A 15,069-nucleotide genomic window follows, 5' to 3' on the forward strand; every position below is an offset into this window, starting at 1 on the left:
GCCAGGGGACACCCAGCCAGGAAGTCTGAAGCCAGTTCCCAGCTGGAAGCCTGGCCACAAGCTCTGGAACTTTACATAACAGTCTCAGTCTTAAAAAGAAGTGTGAACTTGCCTTCTTCCTCTTCTATAAAACGGGAAGGAAAAAAGTGAAGAGAGAAAAAAGTGGTTAGTAACAAATTGTTAGTTGCTTCATTAAAAAAAAAAGAAAAGCAATCAGATTTATTGAGAACATTTCATGACACTGTAAGAAAATTTTCTTTGGATTATAAAAAGTTTGGGAAATACATAAGGCCCAAAAGATCACAATGAAATGGAATCTTGTACTAACTCATCTCCTTCCTTTAAGAAATTTTATTTACTACTTAGAATGCACCATATATTTAAAAAAACGTGTTTTATTATATTTCAAATAGACACTTCTGAAACAAAACCAGACCCATATTTATGAAATAAATTATATCAATATGGATCAATATAATATTAACATAATTGTATAAATATGTATATATGTATGTATTTATGCACATACTCTCCTTGGATTGAACTATAAAACCTTGGACAAGGTTGCATAGTATCTCGTTCTCAGCACTTTAATCTCTAATATAAAGATAATATATTTCTCCACAGGTGTTACAAGGGAGGTGAAATGAAATCAATATTTGTGAAATATTTACACTGGTGCTTATGCCCACAGAGAGAGCTAAGAAAACCTCACCTGCTGATATTTCACATCACCCACAGCTTAGTTTAGTTTTCAGGTGTTTGTCCCTAAATTCAGTGTGTATCTCTCTGACGCAGAACTGAACCACCACTACATCTGCAGCATACACAAAAAACTTGTCACTGCCACTCTAGCTGAACAACTTTTTTTTAAAAATATTTACTTATGCATACAAGAACTGGGGTGCAGGCCAGAGATGTGGGTGGTGAGAAGATTCACCAGAGACAGTGTGGGGAGCGGAACAATTGGATCCACTGAAATACACTGATGCAGGGAGCAGCAGGCAAGACAGGAGAGGTCTGCTGCACCATGTGGGCCACCTCTCTGGCCAGGGCTCAAACTCCTGCTGCGGTGGCTGCAGACAGCTTCATAGTGCTGCATCTTAACCCCTTGCGCCACCAGGGAAGGCGCAGAACAACTTTTTCAAAATGTCTAATCAGGGAACCAGGATTAGTGGCTCATTTTTCCAATTGTTAAAATAAAAGCGGACCTAAATTATTACTTAGAGGGAAAATACTGAGTAACAAATGGAACTACAATCAAAGAACATCTCCCAACTTCCCCGGAGTGAAAAGCTTAAACATTTTCATCCTCACTGTGGTACAAGACATCAGTCTTTGCCCACCGTTCACACACAACTGAGGAGGTGCTAAGGGGGGAGCAGCACACAATCGGACTGGGAAGATGGACCCAAAGCCTCTTGCTTTCTTACCACTGCAGACAAATTCTCGTTTCTGGACCTCGGCTACGTTGTGGCCCCGCAGGTGGGCCGGGCCCATGCACTGGGTGTACAGGCCCACGCGGGGCCTCTGGCGCAGCCAGTCGGACAGCCAGGCCAGGTGGCAGTCGCAGTACAGGCTGTTGGAATGGAGTCGGCTGCATGGGGGAAGGGAGTTGGGAGCGAGAAGACAGAAAACAAATATTTCAAAACGGAAACGTGGTGAATCGCGATTATCACTTTGTTTCTTAACACAGAAGTAGTTAAAGCTCAGCAAGTTCTTATTTTTCTTTTTAAGATTTATTTATGCATACAAGAACTGGGGTCCAGGACAGAGGTGCAGGGATTCACCAGAGACAGAGTGGGGAGCCGATCAGGCAGACTGACTGAAACACACTGCTGAGGGGGCCAGTGGGTGAGTCAGGAGAGGTCTGCTGCACCATGTGGGTCGCTCCCTGGCCGGGGATTGAACTTGTGCTGCAGAGGCTGTGGATAGCTTCATAGTGCTGTGCTTAACCCCTTGCGCCACCAGGGAGGTCCTCCGGCCCCCGCCCCAGTCTAATTATTTTTCTAAAAATTAAATTGGTTTAAAAGTAGAGAATTAAGCCTCTCTTCATTTACCTCTAGGCTAAGCAAATATACAGGAACTTTAACATGGCCATAAAAACCTTTTGACCCATGTTCATTCAAAGTGGTAAAGAGAAACAAATACAAGAGTCCGCATACTGGACCTCAGTGGGGCTGGGGCTGGGGCTGGGGCTGGGCATGGGGTGGAGGGCGAGGCAGGGGAAGGTGTGTGCATAGAAGTCGTGGCACCCAGTTTGAAATATTAGTTAGTCTTGTCATTATCAGTCTCTGCAGAAACTGCTTGCAAAATCTTTTTAGCAGGTCACTTTCATTTTTTGCTGAACAAGTCAGAATAATAATTCAATATAAAACACTTCTTTCACATCTCTAGTCTGATTTCCTTCTTTTTGTTTAATCGCAGAAAAGGGGATTAGCTGCTTTTTGGCTCTTTTGAACTTATCCTCAAAGAGCAGGAACTGAAATTAAAAGACATAAATGGCTGGGAGTGAAGGAATTAAGTGAGACCCCTCTCGGCTGGCAGGAATCCACGCCAAACCGTGGATATCTTCCAAACGGCAAATAGCACTTCTCCATTAATAAAATATCAGACAAATGTATCCACTAAATTAGGTAAATGACTTCAAACTGGCTTTTATGTTTTCGCAAACTAAAAAAGGGACATCCAGAGCTATAAATCAAAGCATCATTCCCAGAACCATCTATGATACAGTAATACCATTTTAGTTCTTTTTAGCTGATGTGCTCAATTCTAACCCAATAACAGTAATGGATATTAAAACATGGAACTCAGTCCAGGAAGGTAATTGGAACATAAAAATGGAATTTTTAAGTAGCAATGATAATACACAATAATGAAACAACCAAAGCAAGGAGACTGGGAATTAGAGGAGTATTTTACATTCTCCTTGCGCTGGTAGATAAGGAACAGACTGTCTTGTGTCCAAACTGGATGGTGCATTTTGGGAAAGCTGGGTGACCTCCAGCCTAGCTTGCTGGGGAATCAAAATACCACCCATTGGAGGTGACAGTAGCAACATTCCACAGCATTGTTCTCTAAATATTTCCACCTCATCCAAGCATATGACAATGACTCAATTAGGTGTGCACAAATTTGAAATGAATAAAGAACATAACATTTAAGAAACCTGACTAGTAAGAAAAACTATAGGGGATTTCTACAAAAAAAATAAGGCACATTATAAAAATTGCAGGTGATGGATGCTTTCACAGTTTTAGTGGCTTTATTTGTGTAAGGATTGAAAGCTGGATCAATTTGTTTTCTAAAAATGAGTTGCAGTTAATGAGAAACCAATTTCATCAAATATAGTTAGAATGAACTGGACAGATCTGTCAATCTGATAGCCTTGAGAAAACAAAATTTAGTTAAGTCTGCATACTTTTAGAAACCTTTTATTTTGCTAGATCATATTCCAAGGAAATGATAATGACATGCTATTGCATTCAGAGATATATTTAAGTGAGAAAAACAATCTATACTTGGTATTACCTAATTCATTATAAAATTAGGTGTACACAGATTTGAAATGAGAAAAGAACATAGTTAAGTGAACAAAACAATTCAGTTGATGTGTTTTACTATAGAGAGAAAATAAATGTAATATTTTCCAGTTATAAACTATAATATAAAAATATTTTGAAAATCTAATAAAAATTTATTTACTCTCTTCATAGACACATTTTTCCCCAAGAATTCCAGTGTCTTTTTTTCTGTTTCTTATCTTTTTTCACATATTTTATACTATATATATTTTAAATCAAGGTGATTCTGAAAACCAACTCTAAAGGGATATAGCTCTGAAAATATTTTAATAAAATAGCCCCACCCTGGGTTTTTTAGGATTAATTTTCCTCCAACAGAAGAAAAAATAGCTGTAATAAATGTTTTATTAAGGAACCATTTTTATTCACCTAAACATATATTTTAATGTCCATCTGTAACCCCAGAAAAGATATTTTTAAATATAAATGCTGACACAACCTTAATTACAGAGGCAAAAGAGGTGATGCTGTTATTTTACGTTACAAAGAATGTTGGAGAACCAGTTTAGCTTTATTAGGTCTGCTTGCCATACAGTAATAAAATCATAAAGATTTACCATTTATCATTTCTGACATCCAATCAAGGAGTCTTCCATTTCTTAATGAAATGTGACCTCCACAATAGCTCAAAGTAAATGTTTTTGCTCACCTCCAAACTTCTCACAACACATACCAGTTTAAAAGAGAGCTTTCAAGATTGCAGAATAATAGTACATTTACTCCAATCTCATATCTAGAACTTTTTTTAAAGTAGTGTTTTCATTATCTATCCCACAACAAACTAGGGGTCCTGTGTTTGCTTATGAAAAATATCACTTAAGGGGAACCCTGAATTAATTACATTGACCTTCAGATATATTGTGACTACTTACAAAGTCCTAAGTTTAGGCATATGGTTGAAACTGGCCACAGAGAGTCTGGTAATGTTGTTATTGTTAAGAGTGCTGTAGAAAAAAAAAGTAAGACAATTTTAGATGTGAAAGTTTATTGCTCATTCTACATGTAGAAACAGGGAGAATTTCTTATCACTATGGTTAAGCAGGGCAATTACCCAGCAGGGATGGCATAAAGGCACTGAATTATACACAAGATGACGAATGCGATTCACACTTTAACATATTAGCATGCATTTAATTTTATCAAATATGTATTTTAAATTTAAGCCTTTTGCAACAGATCTTTGCCTATGTACATGTTTTACATACTATATGCCTGCATGTCTATTTATGATATTGGTTAAGGAATGAACACAAGACCATCATGATTGGAAAAAGTGAGCCTTCAATGCACACTACAAGTGTCCACTGACATATGAATATATTTGAATTCTCCAATTGAATTATTGCAGCAATAGCATAAACAGGGACCTAAGTCCCTGTTGAAATTTGAGTAGTAAGAACAATAGCTATATTTGCTCCCTGCATTGGCTGGGGACAGAGTGTCATGATGTGGTGGTGCACTCAAAACTGTAATCTACCCCACCAATCTTTAGTTGCAGCTGCAAATCCTGCCTTTAGTGTAGTGCTGTGTGGGAGTGGTGTCTTGAGTCGGGAAGGTGGCATTGTGGGAGGCAGAGTGAAGAGAAGTATAATTCTTCCACGGTTCAAATTTTTCCTACTTTTCCCCTAAGACAAGAAATAGTCATTATATTATTGTTAATATTTCTTTTTATTCTACTATTCCTACTGCTCCTCCTCCTCCTCATTCATCCATCAAATATTTCCTGAGTGGCTTTTATTTTATGACAACGTGGATTATTATAAAAAAATAAAGAAATAAATCAGGCATACGTCCTGTCCTAAAATAGCAGATGGTTCAGTTGGGGGATGTACTACAAGAGTCACAAAAACTTAGAGTTAATAAGATTCAGAAAAGAGATACATCTATTTTTCTCCATTTGGAGAAGTGCAGCTGTGACAAGCACATGAGAAGACAGTTGTGGCAGGGGTGTGTGGGCAGAGGGGAGGTGGGCTCAGCTGGAGCATAGAGGAGATGCTCTATGCAGGCCAAGAAGCTCAGGGAAGTGGACAAGGTCAACGGTGCAGCTGGATGGAGTATGAGACTGCAGAAGAGTCTGGAGAAGAGGTTGGAAATCCCCTTGTCTACAGAGGCCAGGTCGGAAACATGAATGAGAGAAGCAGGTTGTGTGTAAGGAAATGCCATGGAAAAAAAGACAGATGGAGAAGACTCGCAATGGGTATGAGCGGACCTCTGGAAGCCAGCAGTGATTTGTCCGTCGTAGTAGGTATCAGGCAGCTCCAGTTGACTGCTGCTTTGCTGTGATGGAAGGCTGCCGAGCAATTTGATTTTCCCAAGAGAAGCCAGACATGGAAAGTTTTAGATGGACCGTCCTACTATTTAAATACCGGCAACTGACTCAAATATTTCAGAGTCTGCACACCCGGTCTGTTTGGGCTCAGCAAGATACACAGGCCTACTTTGGGCCAGTTGGTGGCAGTGGTTATCAATGGAGGGATATGAGATGTTTAGGGTCTGAGGGATTAACTTAAACTTCTCAGTAAAGTAGGGCACTGTGGCTACAAGTCTAGAACACATACTGTCTTGCATTACTATCCAGTTTTGCAATGTACTGAATGATATAAGAACTAATCCAAGTGATTTGAATTAAGTCTCATAAAAAAAAAAAACCCACATTAAGAAAGACCTATAAAGCATTGAAGTTGTTGGCTCACATTATCTAAAAGCCTCTAGCATTTTCTTGCACTCAAGCAATATGAGGTGTTTTTTTTTTTAAATGCCATTAAAATATATCCTGATGTTTGAACTAAAAGGTTTCACTTCTCAAAGGGATCTGCTTTTAAATGACTCCATTCCCACCCTGAAAATTTATGCTGACATTCTATGGCTAAAATCTTCACAGTACAAAGCATACTGAAACGTGACTTTGGGGCGAACATTTTTTATAAGTAATTCATACTCAGCAGACATGCATTAATTTTGAACTATCGTTTGTTGTGAATTACACAAAAGAGAGTTTTCACTGAACACTGAAGCCAGTGACTATCGATTTGAAGTCTTTTCTCAAAATGCGAATTCACATACAGTCATGAAAGAAATAAATTATCTTAGTATTTTTATGTAGTATGCAAATGTATATATTGACCTATATATTTGTGAGCATTTTTTACCTGTATACAAGCAAGTCTATTTCTATGGTCAACCTCAAGATTTTCTCTTTGTAATGAGAATGATTTGCTGTACAAAGGACATTTCCGCGCGCTAATAAGAAAGGCTCATCTTGGTAATTCTGTAGGCTTCTTGAACTTATGTCTTGACTTATTTTTTATATCTTTAATGTCAAGCACAGGATTTGGCAGAGCATCTGATATTTAATGGTTAGGAATCTCTCTGTTTCAATTAAATGATGCTCATTCTATGGAAAAGAAAAAAATAATAAACCATCTAAAATTAGTCATTCAAAGGATATATTATTTCGTTTCTGACATTAGAAGCCAAGAAAAAGAAAACATAGACTTATATTCAGTTTGCAATGTTATTTTTGTCATGGTATCTGCAAATTAAGAAAATAAAGTTTGAAATCTTACCAACCGGAATTCTGCAATAAAGTCATTTTGCAATATTACCATGTAAGCGCTAAACAGCCACTTTGCTTTCATGTACCTTAACTTTTCCTTCTTAATCTTTACACCCTCTCTCGCCTTCCTTCCATCCTTATACCCTCTCTCCTTCTCTCTCAACCTCCTTCTCTCTCCTTCCTTCTCTTCTATCTGTCTCGACTATCCATCTTAATCTAACATATTTTTTATTACTGCTGCAGGAGATTTACCCCCATATTTTCCTGTTTAGCCTCAGCATAGTCACACAAGTCACAAATTCACAAATGGTTCATGGAGCTAAAATTTAAAAAAAAAAATCTTATACGTTGGGAATCTGAAATTTTAGATGATGTCCAATTTAATGCTTCTTTATAATTTTCACCTAAGAAGAAAATTGCCCTAAGAGTGATAAATGATAAAATTTGAGGGTAACTTTTTTTAAGAAGCCCCCAACCAGATCTTTACAATAGGTGAACTTTTGATTTACTTGATGAGAGATTTGGATTTGATAAAATCCAAATTGTCTAGTATTTTATCCAATTTTGCCTTAAATTTTTCATCAATGAATTTTCCTCAAGGTGGTATATTATTATGAAGATTTTAAAAATAGCATATATTTGAAATACTGCTTGACTTTAAAATTTTTAATATAAAATATTTAAATCCTTTTGAAAGAAATTGACATTTTCTTTTATCATGTGCTGATTTTAGTTAATTTCTTTAGTAAACAACCATTGACAGTTCTATGTCTCTCTGAGAACTATATATTAAGGGCCTCAAAAAAGTTCCCAACATTTTGGGTTTTAATTTTAATTCCATGAACTGTAAGATGTTTATCACTCTTTGGTGTATTTCATGATAGTGGGTCTTGTTAAAGTCATATTTTAGATATTTTGCTAACACCATGAACTAAATGTATGGGGTCACTATGTTTTTATGAACACAATCCCTCTAAATAATGATATTAGTTGGTAACAAATAAGCAAATGCATAGTCATTGTGTTCGTGTGTGTGTGTGTGTGTGTATGGACCTCAAAAATCTGAATATATTTTATATATAGACACATATATGAAACATCCCACAGCTAATAAGTATTTAAGCTCTTCACTTAATAAGAATGTGCCTTATGGCATTTTAATCCATCCACAACATTTAGAAAATTTTCCATAAGTTGACTGACCGCGTTCATATGCCCAGTTTGGAGCACTGGATTAGTAAACACGTTTGAAGGTTTGATGAACTTCGTCTACTTACATAACACCTGCGGTGGTCCCGTCGTATGCAAAGTGAAATGATACTATGATTTTGGTATCAGACTACTATCATGAGATCATTGTTGTATCTTAATTATTCTGACCCTGAAATAATACCGATGTTTCTAAATTTAAGATTTTAAATTTGAGATTTTAAATTTAAGATTTTAAATTTAAAAAGTGGCCCCGTAATTAGCATGGACATGGTAAGTACTTTGAATGTTTTTCCTGTAGAATAAGTTAGACTGTCGTCTACAGAAACAGAAAGGACCTCTGCTGTGGTTAGAAAGCAGTGTATGTTCTTACAAAACAGTATCTCAGTCAACGCGTCCTTACATGTCTTTAAAAATAATAACATCACATGATACAGCTAGAACTTTGAATAATTTTTACACAATTCAAACCAAAATTATACAGAAAATATTGCTAGCATAAGAGAAATATTAAACTTTTCCAGAATGACATTCTGGTTCTCAAACGCAATTTACAAAGCAATGAAATATTTTTTCGAGGATTTAAGAATTCTGGATAACTTTAAAAGTGAACTAAAAATGTAAAACCTCTTCACACGGAATTTAATTTTGGATTTCTGAGTAAATTGAGTCAAGGGTAAATTATGACATAAAAACTATTATATTTCGGGGAGAAATGTATAAGTATATAAACTAGAAATGTTAATCTTTCAGAAAAAAAAATCCCATGAATATATTGGTGGCTTACAAGTTCTTAGTAACTCTAGTTTCCATGAAAATAATTTTTATTATAATTAATCATTTCATTAAAATTGTTTTCTTATGTCAAAAGTCTGTAGAGATTACTCAGTTGGCTCTAACCAATTTTGTCAGCCATGTCTACCCAGCAAGGAAAGAGAGAAGAAGCCAATTACAATTCAAATCTGTGTGTTGTGCTTTACAAAGTCAGTAGGGAAGACTTTAAAACGGGTCAAATGGGTGGTTTATAACAACTAGCAAGTACATTCCAAAACAGCCTTACAAAGATGTGAACCAGTTACCTGGTTAAAAACAACAATTTAAAAGGAGCAAACATCTTTATATTACATAGACACTGAAAATATACCAACATGTCAGTTACTAAAAGGTTCATTTTTTTGTTTTCATTTTCCCTAAATATGATGTTATCCTCCTATACAGCAATTCAGGGATTTCTCACACATCCCATAAATGAGAACTGCTTTATTGTAAGAAGAAACACTTCAGGGAGAATATGCGTGACTATCTGAGGATCCTTCTTAAACAGTCATCTCTAGTTAAACATACAGCCACCAGGTTTTGTCTCTACATTTCAACTCTGGTCTATAGCCTCCCTGCATTCATCTCTGTAGGAAGGTTTTGCTTTAGCAGATCATTTCAACATGAGATTTGAGGCTGGCAGATAAGCTGCCACATTCATATTCTCCAGACACAAAGCTCCTGGTGCAAGAGTAAGAGAAACAAGCAGTACTCACAGCACTTCCAGGTCCCGGAGAGCTCGAAATGCCCCGTCTTCGATACAGCTGATCTGGTTGTAATCCAGTTGCCTGTGAAACAGATTAGAAGAATAGATGTAAAAACCTCAGACTAGCAGGGTTTGGCGAAAGCCTGTCTCCTGGAGGCTCCAGGAGACCCGGGCCACACGAACTGAAATGCTCACACACACACTTCATCTGCTTAAGAATGTCACAAGCCATCCTGGTCTGGATGCCTCCACTGAAATCTCTTTTTGTTCTGAACTGTCTGTGCAAATAGCAGCCCTTGGAAAGCTCCAGTAAATAATAACTGCACCTTATATTAAATGCCATAGGAATGCAATTTCATTACATCAAGAAAAGCTATCCATTAAGAGCTTTCAGCGTCATCTTGCTGAAACAATTTCATTAAGGTAAAGGCCTGTAAATCACTTAATGTCACAAGCACCCCCTCAGTGACCTAACGGAATCCATTTATCAGAGAAGCCCAGCTGCATGTTAATTTCACTATCCGTGGCAAGAAAAAGCAAGACTACTTTTAGGTTTTCTTCTTTAAAAAGCAGTTTTCCTTCGAAAACTCCAAATCGAGAAAGAGAAACGACAACCCTTTGAGCTCCCTGCTCTTTCCAACCAGAAATATACTTTCAAAAGCTAACAGTTATTCTATAGGAATATAGACTATTCTCATTATTTGCATTATATGGCATTATATGTGATTTTAAAACATAGTAAATACAGTATATTTTTCAGTTAAATAAGCTTCCCAAATTACCCCACTCTCTAGAAAGTACTTTTTAAAATAAAATATCATGCTTTTCTCAAAGATGCCAATTTCAGCCCAAATAGAAAGAAACAAATACTACAGCAACATGGTTAAAACACTACTTATATGTAGGGTAAAAGTTTAAAAATTTTATCGGTTTATGCTAAATGATAGAAAATTCAAATAAAGGAACCTTCTCTGGTAGTTCAAACACATTTGTTGTTAAAATTCAAAGATGAAAAAAAGAAAAGCTGTTTCAAACTTGGTCAAGTCTGCTTTTTTTCTGCCATTTGTCTTTGGAATTAGAATTTCCTCCTTCATAGTTGGTTGAAATGAATAGTTAAGTATTCAATCCTCTCTGTTATCCTTTTATTCTCTACAAATAAGCTGTTGTGTTTTAAATCAAGTTGCTTGATGCTTAGCGATATTGTTATTCCAGTAAAGAAAAAGTGCTTTAATGCTTCACTTGAGGTAGAAACAAGATGTTTGATGAAATAGGTGAGTTGTCAGCTCTAAATGCTTTGGGAAAGAATGTATATGGCCATGCTCATCATAAAAATGAATCCGGTCCTGTTTCAAGTTCAGAATTCAGAAAAAGAGCCAATTCACACTTGACTTCTGTTCTAAAAGAACAGTTTAAACATTCCCATAAAATCTGTTTCCCTTACAAAACTACTGAAAAAAGGTGCAATGATTTTATCCAGTGACTTTCAGTGGGGCCTCCTCAAATTCTTTACTTTAGAAATTACGGACATAAAGAACGCCTCATGAAATATACATCTCATTTTTAAGAAGGTCTCTAGGGGCCAAGATCTTAGACAGGATGTCATGCAAATGGTACATTGTAAGACATGTGATATAAAAAAAAGCAACCCCCAGAGAAGTTGCCATTTTATTGCTTTTATAACGCTAAGGTTTTCTCCAAATAATAACTACCATCCTCGCTACTGTAATTGCCTAAAACATTTTTCTACTTATTAGGAAGTAATGCAGATGTATAATTTTATTTTCTAAGACTTTTAAAGCCTCATGATGTAATATGACTGTTGCAGTTCCAAGAAGACACTTACGTTTTGGAGCACTTTTGATTTTTTAGATTAAATTCATTTAACAATTAACTTAATAGCCTTTTTATTTTAGAGTTCTAAATATATATCTACACTACTATTCTCTAACCTCTTGAACAATTTATCAAAGCCATTTAAATTAGTACAATGGCATGAAGTGTTACCCTTGACACACTACAAAAGAGAAATTGTTTCCAGACAAATTGGCAAAATCTTTTAATGCTATCAAATTTGCCTAATGCAGTCTCCAGGTTAATCTGTAAAAGGGTGAGCTGTGTGTTTGCCCATATCTTATTATCCTTAGCTGTCAATGTATAAATCAGTGCTGACACAGCTTCTTTTAAATCATGCACACTATACACAAAGTGGAGCTCCGACCAAGCCAGAAAGCACTCAAGCGGATCTTGTCCTACAAGGACGGAAAGGCTCAAGATTTCAGTCAAGCACCAGAAGTTGAGACGCGGCTTGAAACTTTGGTGATTTCATCCCTCTTGAACACTGCTCCTAGTTACATGCTTCTACGGCTTCTTAACAGAATCCTAAGCCCTGATTGGCGCTACAGCATTAAGAATACTTGATTACTCACATAACCACAGTTGCCCTTAACAGTTTTCAAAATGCCATCATATCTCAGTTTGTCTGTCTTCCCAGAAGGCAGGTATGGGATGAAAAAGTTACCCACAAGAAAGGGCAATCCAAAGCAAACAAGGGAGTTATTTTTTCATCAATTGGTGGCTTTTGTTATAGTCGATGGAATGTTTATGGAAAGTGATGGGCTCAGGAGAAAATCTCCCACACAAACCTCCATTTGTCTGCAAATGGCTCAAGGTAAACAGTGTCAAACCTCGGTCCAAGCACAATTTATTTCAGGGTTTCTGGACAGTTTTTCTGCATCTTGTTTCTCTCATTCTGCAGCTTCCTTCTTCACTACCTTTCAATCCCTGGGCACTCTTTCTGTAAACAGGAAACGGTCTGTTCTCAGCCAGGCATTTAGTGAACGGGCTGACCTTGGAGATGCTATTTCCAATTGTGCCATGAAATTATTCTGAATTAAGGAATGGGCAAGAGGAGAGATGTTTTTTATGACTCCAAAGAGTGATGTTACAAATTCTAGAGAGGATGCATGGTAAATTTGGGAACTTGGGGATATTATGGGCATGAAGGATAATAGAGAGAGCTTTGAGATTCTTTTCTGGTATAAGGATACTTCCAAAGGGGAAGCAAAACAACATTTCTCTATTTCCCGGAGAGAAAGAATGTACAATGAGTGTCCGCACAGGGTTCCTTCAGCTCCCCAGGCGAGAGATCCTGGCACAAATTTTCTGTCTTTTCATCCCCATTTCTTAGCTCCAACCCTCCTTGATTCTGTTCATATTCTAAATGCTTTCTCCATCTAAAACTCCTTCACCATCCTAGTTTGTAAGGGTGTATTTTAAAGCAACTGCTGTATCTTCAATTTTAGGAAAATGACTGTGTTAAGAAAAAGAAGAGCGGCTCTTCAAGCTGGCTGTCAGCAATCACATTTTATGATTCTCTTTTCAGGGGCAGCTACTCCTCTTCTGATGCTCTAGAACAATTTTCATTTTTACTAGTACTGATAAATTTAGTCTTAGACATTGAGTGTGATCACAGAATCCCTACCAGCAAGAGGTGTTACTCTGTGCTTCACACAGTCATTATTTCTAAGGCCTGTCTGTTTTCTTTACACTAAAAATAATTTAATCTTGTTTTAGATCTTGATTAATTCTAGGTATGAGAGTATAGATGTAATGTCGCTAAATATAAATTTTAAAAATAGGGCAGTAAATGACAAAAAGGCTGAACAGTTACTTACAAGGCATTGTGAAATATTGTGGAGAAACTTCCTCCTTTCCTTTAAAGTTTTTTTTTTGGGGGGGGGATTTCCTGTTTTCATTTTTTTACAATTTGGAGACCATATTGTGTTTCAGTACATACATAAAACTTACCTTCCTGCATTAACTTTAGACAACACATATTTCTTAATGCAGCATCTGAATAATAAGATCTTATTACTAATCGTTTTTCTTTTGGTAAGAATTAGAACACCGTCAATACATTTAATTCTGAGATAATACTGAACATAAAAGGGCTTTAGTGATTTCTAAGCTAGGCCACGGCTCTCAATGTCTCAACAAAATTAGTCTGGCGGTGTTCTGGTGTTCTTGTTTTCCTTTAAGGTACTGGAAATAGAAATTCATTTCCACATTCCTATTGCTGTTGTAATATGGCAAGTTCCAAAACTTTAGTTGACACAAAACACATTTAATTGATGAGAACCAATGTGAGTGAATAACATTTTGCTACTTGCAAAGAACCCTGATGAAACACATATTTTGAAAGGCAGAACAAGAGAAGATGCCGTGAAGGATACCAACACATTCTGTGCCATTTCTTTCCTTGTATGTATCAATTCAAGTCACTGTAGTGCCTAATGCACCAGTCTTATGCTGATCGTGATTGTGTAAGAATAGTCTGAGCCCTAAGTTATAAAAACAGTGTAAGAATACTGGTGATAATTCCATATAAATGAATCTCTCAGGCATTTCAGCAGCCATATCTCTGGTCTCAACACAACAGCAGTCAGTGTTAAGCTGGGCATTGGTAGAGAAAAGCAAGGTAAAGACTATACTGAGGAATCAAAAATAATTAAAATTATTTGAGAATTAAATAATGTTTCAAGTAATAATTTGTTTTTTTTTCCCCACAGGAATAAAAATATCTGAATTTTTTACTGGGGTAATTTATTGCATAAAGTTATATCCACTTGCTAATATGTTGGGAGGAAACTAAAGTTTGCTCAAAGAGAGAGAACAGAAATTGGAGGAAAGATAGCTGAGTTGAACTTCATGTTCTGATAACTCTAAGTAAACAAACCAAGGTGGTAGAAACTGAAACTGACAATAATAATCGCTAATATATACTGAATACAGGGCAAATGGCAAGGGCATTCCATTGGACATCTTGTTATTCCTCATGATAACTTCAACAGATAAATATTATCATCATTTGAATTTTATAGATGAGACAATGAACTTCACAAAATTCAATAACTCATTCAAAGTAGTAGTTTTGGTGAACTTGATTTGAATTTAAATTTATGTATTGCTGAAGCCTCCACACAATACCCAAGTTGGTAGGGAAACGGATTCTGGAGCTATTCATTCTTCAAAAGGGAATTTCTGTTAAAATCACTAATGGTCAGGTTTAAGGATAAAACCAGTAGATGAAGAGAGCTATAGAATTTTAGAGAAGGAAGAAATTACCTCAGGCTGAAGTAGTTTTGTGAGGAAAAAACTTATCTTTTTTTAAGGGAGTAAATGGGTAAAATGCACTA

At 36.4% G+C, this 15,069-nt stretch overlaps 1 protein-coding gene across 3 annotated transcripts in view; it reads right to left on the bottom strand.

Annotated features, from left to right (window-relative positions):
* Window positions 1-15,069, bottom strand: part of SLIT2 (slit guidance ligand 2) — a gene marked incomplete at both ends in the record, with an annotated part of 302,355 nt that overhangs the window by 103,510 nt on the left and 183,776 nt on the right. For all 3 annotated transcript variants that reach the window (XM_084234111.1, XM_084234110.1, XM_084234109.1), the window contains 3 exons: window positions 1,434-1,597; window positions 4,460-4,531; window positions 9,885-9,956. In XM_084234111.1, the coding sequence (XP_084090237.1) occupies window positions 1,434-1,597; window positions 4,460-4,531; window positions 9,885-9,956 (308 nt within the window). The remainder of the gene's footprint in view (window positions 1-1,433; window positions 1,598-4,459; window positions 4,532-9,884; window positions 9,957-15,069) is intronic.

The sequence above is a fragment of the Talpa europaea genome (assembly GCF_964194135.1).
Source record: "Talpa europaea genome assembly, chromosome: 5".
NCBI classification, from domain to species: domain Eukaryota; kingdom Metazoa; phylum Chordata; class Mammalia; order Eulipotyphla; family Talpidae; genus Talpa; species Talpa europaea.